General features: G+C 48.5%; 1 protein-coding gene across 1 annotated transcript; it reads left to right on the top strand.

Moving 5' to 3' along the window:
- The first annotated feature begins 2,437 nt into the window (after positions 1–2,437).
- LOC101679968 (NADH-cytochrome b5 reductase 1) lies at positions 2,438–7,619 on the top strand. Its single transcript, XM_004756324.1, has 9 exons — positions 2,438–2,521; positions 2,831–2,980; positions 3,103–3,175; positions 3,624–3,730; positions 3,971–4,100; positions 4,804–4,887; positions 5,811–5,896; positions 6,359–6,458; positions 6,799–7,619. Exons 1-9 carry the CDS (start codon positions 2,507–2,509, stop codon positions 6,969–6,971), a joined length of 918 nt encoding a protein of 305 aa, XP_004756381.1. The 5' UTR covers positions 2,438–2,506; the 3' UTR covers positions 6,972–7,619.
- The last annotated feature ends 952 nt before the right edge of the window (positions 7,620–8,571 follow it).

The raw sequence follows: 8,571 nt of genomic DNA, 5'->3' as shown, positions 1-8,571 counted from the left end.
AATAAATTAAAAAAAAAAAAAAAAACCCTAAGAGATGGAAACATATCTCAGTGTGAAGACCTTATTTGGATTCTGATTCAAACAACACATTTTAAAAATGTAAACCAGAGACAGTACAGGAAGTAAAAAACTACAGAGCACTATCTCTCATGAATATCGTTTAAAAATTATCAACAAAATATTAATCAAATACAATAATACATAAAAAGAACAGTGCACCAGGGGAACCTGGGTGGCTCAGTGGGTTAAGCCGCTGCCTTCGGCTCAGGTTATGATCTCAGGGTCCTGGGATCGAGTCCCGCATCGGGCTCTCTGCTCAGCAGGGAGCCTGCTTCCCTCTCTCTCTGCCTGCCTCTCCATCTACTTGTGATTTCTCTCTGTCAAATAAATAAATAAAATCTTTAAAAAAAAAAAAAAAAAGAACAGTGCACCAGAACCAGGAGGGGCTTATCCTTGGAAAGCAACACTGGTTCAATATTAACAACAAAAAAACCAACATAATCCACTATATTATAATGTAAAGATTATCATATCAATTGATATAGAATAAAACATTTGGCAAGGTTCAGCATCTATGCAAGATAAAAACTCTTAGAAAACTAGGAGTAGAAGAGAGCTTCCTCAGCCTCATAAAGGGCAGCTACAAAACAAACACCTACACCTACCTACCACCACACTTATGGTTACTGAGTACTTTCTCCCTAAGATTGGGAACAAGTTAGTACAAGTACTGGAAGTACTAGTCTGTTCGATAAGGCAAGGAAAAGAAAAGGCGTATAGACTGAAAGGAAGAAACAAAACTATCTCTATTCACAGATGACATGATTGTATAGAAAATTCCAAGAAATCCAAAGTAATTCCAAAATTCCAAGAAATCCAAAGAAAATTCCAAAAACAAAACAAAACAAAACCCTTAGAACTAGTGAATGACTTTAGCAAGATCACAGGATACAAGGTCAACACATAGAAATCAATCTATTTCTATCTAATAATGTACAATTAGAAATCAAAACTTTAAGAAGCAATGGCATTTAAAATAGACCCTTCTATTATGGCCTGAATTGTGTCACCAGCCCCCTCAAAATTCATATATTGAAGTCCTAGCCTCTAGCCTCAGAATGTAATTGTATTCAAAGATAGTCTTTTTTTTTCTTATTATTAACATATAATGTATTATTTGTTTCAGGGAACAGGTCTGTGATTGATCAGTCTTACACAATACACAGTGCTCACCGTAACACAAACCCTCCCCCAATATCCATCACCTAACCACCCGACCCCTCACACTCCCTCCACTCCAGCAACCCTCAGTTTGTCTCCTGAGACTAAGAGTCTCTTATGGAGATAGAGACTTTAAAGGGGTCAGTAGGTGGGACCTAATCCAATACAACTAGTGGCTTTATAAGGAGAGGAGATTAGGAAACAAACACACAGAGATAAGACCTTGGGAAAATACCGGAAGATGTGTATCTACCAGCCCACGTCAGAGACCTAGGAAGAAACCAAGGGCAAATGTCAGTCTGGTTGGGAAACTGTATAGGAGAAAGAATGGCCATCTTGGCATCTGGGGGCTCTCAGCGTCTATTTCTGACTCCTCATGTCCCATTTTTGTTGCCAACAGAGCTCAGTTCTAAAACCCTATCAGTGCTATCTTCTGAGCCATGATAGCAGCTGATATCTGTCAAGTATTTTGCTCTAACAGGTAGTACACTAGGCACATATCTCATTCAAGCCTCACAACAACCTTATGGACTAGACAGATGGTAGTATATATCCATTTATAGACAAGGAATCCCAGAGAAGTTAAGTAAGGTCACAGAGCCTGGATGTGCTAGAGGCAAGATTCTTATCCAGTACAGTCAGCCTCCAAATCCCAAGACTTTGACCCTGAGGATAGGAGAACCCCTATCAGGACAAGCTGGATTTGGACCCAAAGGAAGCTACTGAGCAGCCCAGATGGCCTGGCGCTTATAAGCATAACCAGTCAAGGGGGACCGGAAAATGAAGTTGCAATGCCACACGGTTCATTCCTGAAAGAACCCCCACCAGACTGTGCAATTCTGTTGCAATTCATTCTGTTGGAAAACTAAGGTAATTAATTTCAGCCTTTCCTTCTCGACTGTGGGCCCATCTCTGGCTCAATGCCAGACAGCTTTCTGTTTAGTTTCCGCAGACTCGGTTTTTCCAATCCTCCCCACCCTTGGTGTGGTTCTACATTTGACGGGTCTCCCATCTTGTTCGGGAAGAGTAGATCTAAGTGGCAGGGACGGAAAGCTAGGGAGGAGAAGGAGGAATGGAGCTGCGGTCTTAAAAAAAATCTTGGATTAATCCATGCCCCGCGGCCCCGAGTCTGGGAGCAAAGTGGTCGAGCGCCGAGCCACTCCGCCAGCCCGAACGCCCCGCCCCCACCGGGCCCCGCCCTCACCAGGCCCCGCCTCCTGCCCGCCCCGCGGCGCATTGTGGGATCTGTCCACCGGCCTGGCTGTGGAGGACGCGGTTCTCGGAAATGGGCGTCCAGCCGGTGAGACCCTTGCTCGCTGCCCTGCACCAGGGGGCTCCGTCCCATCTGGTTCTGGGAACTCTGCTCCGGACCAGGGGCTCTCGCCGCCAACCCCGCCCTATAGGGCGCTGCACCTACCCAGGATGCCGGGGTCCCGGTACCGCACAGTCGGGCTCGGGACCCTGCTAAGGTTACCCTTCTGGCCCTGAGAGGCTCCCGCGCTGGAGCTCGGGGTCTCTATCCCTGGGGCGGCTGGTCGTACGGGGCAGTCATCACCCACTCCCCGGCTCTTCCCCAGCATGATGGTCACGCTGCCTCCTCTACCCACAGAGCCCAGTCCTGCTGGCCTCCCTAGGGGTGGGGCTGCTGACTCTGCTGGGCCTGGCTCTGGGCTCCTACTTGGTTCGGAGGTCCCGCCGGCCAAAGGTCACTCTTTTGGATCCCAATGAGAAGTACCTGCTGCGACTTCTAGACAAGACGGTAAGTTGCGAAGGAAGGAGCCTGGGTAGAGGGGGGACTATCCACTGTGGTTGGGATGCCCCGGGGGGCTTCGCAGCACCAGACCTGCCTGGTGAAACTTGTGTGTCATGCATCCCCTCCAGACTGTGAGCCACAACACCAAGAGATTCCGCTTTGCCCTGCCCACCGCCCACCACATTCTGGGGCTGCCTGTGGGTAAGGAAAGTGTGGAGTGGGCTCCTTTCCCTGGTATCCTAACAGGGTAATTCCCGTTCCCCACCCAGTTCTGCATCCATCAGGTACCACTGACCCTTGGACCACTCCGGGTGTGGCTTCTGTGCCCCCAGACATCCTTCACAAACCAGTTCTTCCTCCTCCCTGCAGGATTTGTTTATCCCTCCCCCTGAGCAAACACTAATTTTTTTCTCACTGCCCAGACCATCAGTTCACCCGCCCTTCGCAGTAATTGATGAGTTTCTCCAATGGGGGGCTTATGAGGGATACAACTGGCGGCCCAAAGGGTCACCTCATGCCTGGTAGCTCATTGGAACCATGCTAGGAAGCAAGACATCCTTATTCTCTCAAACTCCTTAAGTATTTTGAAAGAAAAGGAATGCCACTCATCTACAAGCAGCCTTTATGTAGCTCCCCACGTGATCCCCAGGCAAACATGTCTACCTCTCTGCACGGATCGATGGCAGCCTGGTCATCAGGCCATACACTCCTGTCACCAGTGACGAGGACCAAGGCTACGTGGATCTTGTCATCAAGGTAAGGGGGTGGGAAGGAGCCCCAGGAGCTCCTTATCCTTTTCTCTCTGGCATTTGTAAACTTTCGGGAGTTGTTTGATAGCAGGAGACATGTGTCCTTTGGGCATATGATGAAAAGTATGTGGACTGGGGAAGATAGCACGTGCGTAATTCCTGCCCCAGCTTCAGGGAGGATCCTCCAGCGCGCGGCTCAGAAGTCAGTGACATTCCAAATAAAGTATGTTCCATCCTCTTTTACCAGGTCTACATGAAAGGTGTGCACCCCAAATTTCCTGAGGGAGGGAAGATGTCTCAATACCTGAATAGCCTGAAGATTGGGGATGTGGTGGAATTTCGAGGGCCAAGCGGGTTGCTCACTTACAATGGAAAAGGTAATGGTCTCTCTCCTCCCTAAGCCTGTCTCCCACTTCTCCAGTGCCTGTAGTCGTCTTGGCACTGTGTGGCCATGCACATGCGTGTATGTGCGCCCATGGGGAAGGCCCAGAGCCACCCTTCCTTTAAACACAGCACTGATATGATAGGCATATTTCTCAGCTCCATTTGCCCCAGGGATTGGTTCCCTAGCTACTCAAATTCACCAGCCATGACTGCTGTGGAGATGCCTAAAGCAAACCCATATCTCTGTTTCCTGCCCTCAGGAGATTCACTTCTTGGGCTGAGCAGTTCAGATAGCTGGAGATAGCTTTTTTCATCCCTGCCCATGGGAACAGCTTCGTGCATTAGCAAGCCTCCAGAGCTGCTCTGTGCCACTTGGGAAAACAGATTCCCACCTGGCCCCATGCCTGTCGCGCTCACCAGGGAGTGACCCTCTGCCAGAAGCAGCTAATGACTCTCTGTGTGGCCCTAAACTGACTGGGACTTAATAATATAGGACAGATAGTCCTGACCCCATTGTCCCTCAAGTATATTATTGTCAGGGCTGCTCAGATCAAACCTCCACACACCCAAGCTGTGGGATCCAATTTCGTAGCAGCTGCTGAACTGGCCTGGGACATGTTTTCAGTTCTGTGTTTGTTTTCTTATTTTCCGGTATTGCCTTTTTTTCTTCCACCCTCTCTTCACTTGACTTTTCAGGGAGTTTTAGCATTCAGCCAAACAAAAAGTCTCCACCAGAACCCCAAGTGGTGAAGAAACTGGGGATGATTGCCGGCGGAACAGGTGACTGTCACTTGAGGGGCCGTTCTCTCCCACCATTGTTAATTGTTGCCATAACACCCAGGTGACTCTTAGAAGGTTTGGTAATCATAGCCAAGATGTTAATCAGGGGGTTCCTGGCAATGCCTGGAACTCCCCAGTATCAGAAAAACAAAATCATATTCAGGCAGAAAGCAAAGAATAATAATAATAATAATAGTTAACAAATAGAATGAGAAATAAATCATCTGGGCTCTCCCAAGACCTCCAGTTGAATGAATCTAATAATCTTTAGGTGAGAATGGAGAAGCAGCTAGAAATAGGGTAGTCAAGAAGGAAGAAAATGAACAAACACTGGACATTTCTCAATATTAGACATGATGCCAGTCACCTTATATGTGTATCTATGAAGTAAGTACCAGTCTTCCCCGCTTACAGATGGGAACAGTGGAGGTTCAGAGAGATCGAATGGTCTCCACAGGGCTAAATAATAATGGGCAAGGGCAGGATTAGTATCTAGCTCTGTCCAGTTCCAAAGCAAATGCTCTCTACCCACAAGCCTGGTGTTCCCGAAACTTCATCATTGAATCAGTCAGTAGGTACTCATAGTTATCTGTGACATTGGAGTCCTAGCCTCTAATAGATTTTCAGAGGATGAGTCTGAGATAGGTTCCTTAGTAGGATTTTAACAGTATAATCTTATGTGAATAGCAAGCATGACCACAGTTCACCTACCAGTTACAAAGTTGAGTGTGGGGTCAAGGGCATGTCTTCCCTGGAAGGTCAGTGCTGCAGGACACACAGCAAGACAGAGGATTCAGGTACTAAAGGAAGACGGAGCAGAGTGGTGAAGGAGTAGAATGAAAATGAAAGGTTGATCAGCTAAGGCGTGGGGACAGGGGAGGGGCTGCGGCCATCTCATCTCAACATGGGCTGTCTGTCGGCAGGAATCACCCCCATGCTACAGCTGATCCGGGCCATCCTGAAAGACCCTGATGATCCAACCCAATGCTGTCTGCTTTTTGCCAACCAGGTTGGTTTACTTTTGTCAGGCCTCAGTCTTCTAAGTTGTGGTAGAGGCTGAGAGGTGTGACCCAGGCAGGCACAGTTGGTCCAGTGCCAATTGTGGCCTCTGCCCAAGGACCCCCCCCCCCCTTCAAGGGAGAGGGCCCTCTCCTGCCACAAGGAGGACAAAGCACTGAGCCAAACTCCTTCCCTGGCCACCAAGGGAAAATGAAAAGAAAACGTACAAAGAACCTAGTTCTAAGTGTAGAAAGCTCCTTCTTGAATTTCCTTTGTTAAATATTCCATTTTTATTCCTGTGTAAGTGAGAGCTACTCCCCTCTTCTTCCCCACATGCTACCTCTCTAAACGCCTTGCTTCTTCCTTATAACTTCAGCTTTTTGTTTTCATCCTGGTTGGAAAGTTGTTATAGCAAAGAACTTCTTTCACACACACCTAAGGAGGTTCCTAAAGTCTTGGCTTCCCCTTTCAGACTGAAAAGGACATAATCTTGCGGGAGGACCTGGAGGAGCTGCAGGCCCGATATCCCAATCGCTTTAAGCTGTGGTTTACCCTAGATCACCCCCCAGAAGGTACCTGCCCCATTTCTGGACATCCTCCAAATCAGGGCCTTCTCCCCCTGGGGATTTCAGTTAAACCAACCCTGCCTGACATCACCAAACTCCCAAGTGTGAGGGCACAGACTTAGTGCCTCTGCTGAGCTCTTTCCTTCTGGTTCCTGTTTCCGGGGGGTAGTGGCAGGGATGACTATGAACCTGAAGCAGACTGGGTATACCCACCTAGCTACTGCTACAACTTGATCCCTTCTCAAGAGGCTTTACCCAGGACTCACCCCTCCCCACCCTATGGCCCCCGACCCCCTTGCCAGCCTGAGTCTGTAGTGTCTGCCCTCTTCATGCCTTTGTATTTCAGGTTGGGCCTACAGCAAGGGCTTTGTGACGGCGGACATGATCCAGGAGCATCTGCCGGCCCCAGGTGACGACATGCTTCTGCTGCTCTGTGGGCCACCCCCGATGGTGCAACTGGCCTGCCATCCCAACCTGGACAAACTGGGCTACTCCCAAAAGATGCGATTCACCTACTGAGCATCCTGCTCTCCATGGTGCTGTTTCCCTGGTCCTGTTCCCTGCAGTTGTCCTCAGTCAGTACTCAAATGCTCTAAGTCCCAGGTTACTTTCTTGACAGTATCAGCCTTCTTGTCTTACTCTGCAGCAGAAATCTGGATGCTACCTGCAGGGACAACATCCTTGTAGCCATGGAGGAAGGCCAGGGCTGAGTAGTTCCCTGGAAGGCCCCCCAGATCTCCCTGTAATAGAAGGTCCAGGTCAGGCCCACAGAGCAGTTTCTTCCACGGGTCAGAAAGAAGGAAGCATGTGCATTCGTCCCAAGACGAGCTAGTTCCTTGATAGCATCACACTGGGTGTCTGTGATGAAAGGAACAATCTGTGTCATGGGTTTTACTTAATATTTGGTGCTGAACCCAAGCAGATTCTGCATGTGTGAGTGCAAATTGAGTGGCCTTACATAGTCTCATAGCAATTGCAGGAAAGGAGGAAATGATTTCTTTAGACTTCAGAAAAGGGAATCTGAAATAATGTATGTGTGTGTCTGTCTCTCCCTGCCCCTGCCCAGGCTGGAAGGAGATGGCTACCCACAGTCTAAGGCAGCCGCTTATGGCAGAAACCTCTGGCTATGCAAATAAATGGGGCTCAGGCCCCTGTGTTATACCTAAAGGGTTGTTGTGTTTGGAGTCCTTGTTTCTAAGGCTTTTCACGCCTGGGAATCCTGGGAGGAAGACTTTCCCAGCACAGAATTTCTCCCAGGCCTTCCAGAGAACCTTTGAGCAGTAGAGCCCATGTGCTGAAATCTGACCGGCCATCAACTCAGGGATCACATAACAAACAGCTGCCTCAGAAGAGCCAGAAGATTGGCTTCTCCCTAGAGGCTTTTATGGGTGGGGGAGTTAGAGGGGATGCTTTTTGAACCCAGGTATGATCTCAGTGGTCCCTTGGTTTGGCCACTCTTTCGCTGCCTTCTCTTGGCCCACCCTTCCCCTTCCTTCACTATACTTCTATTTTAGGGTACCTGGCAAGCAAACTAAAGTATTGTCTTTCTATTTGGAAGAGACACTTTCTCCTTTAAATAGTAACCTGATATCACCAGCCCCAGATAGACTTGTTGGTGCCTGGAGAGAGTTGGCCTCCTCCAGGCCCATCTATCCTGACTGCCCTTCTCCCAGGGTTGGACCAGGGCAGCTTCCTCAGATCTTCTTTGTTAGTCTCAGTGGGACAGAACAATGAATCAATCCCAGGAGGAAGGTCAACATTGCTTCTCTGCATGGAATATGTGTTGCTTTCCCTGGGGCCCCAGGAGAAAGGCTTGTGGGACCCGCAGAATTCACCCCTCCATAAAGTGGAGTCATCAGTGAATGCTGTTACTAGCATGCCATCAAACATTTCATGATCAACTAGAATGTGTAGGCCACTGTGCCCCATGAGACACACTTGTTCACCTCACCTCCAAAAACAAAGATCTTGCATTGATTGTTAGGCTCAAATAGTGAAGCAGCCCAACAAAGAGAATTTCCCACACAAGAGCTCACCATTCCTTGTCTTATATGGGTTTCTGCCTCATTCACTCAACATAGAAACATTTATTAAGGACCTGCCACCAGCCAAGCAGTGT

The sequence above is a fragment of the Mustela putorius genome, unplaced genomic scaffold, assembly GCF_011764305.1.
Source record: "Mustela putorius furo isolate JIRA1106 unplaced genomic scaffold, ASM1176430v1.1 tig00000508_pilon_pilon_pilon, whole genome shotgun sequence".
NCBI lineage: Eukaryota > Metazoa > Chordata > Mammalia > Carnivora > Mustelidae > Mustela > Mustela putorius.
This window is presented reverse-complemented; position numbering and strand designations above follow the sequence as displayed.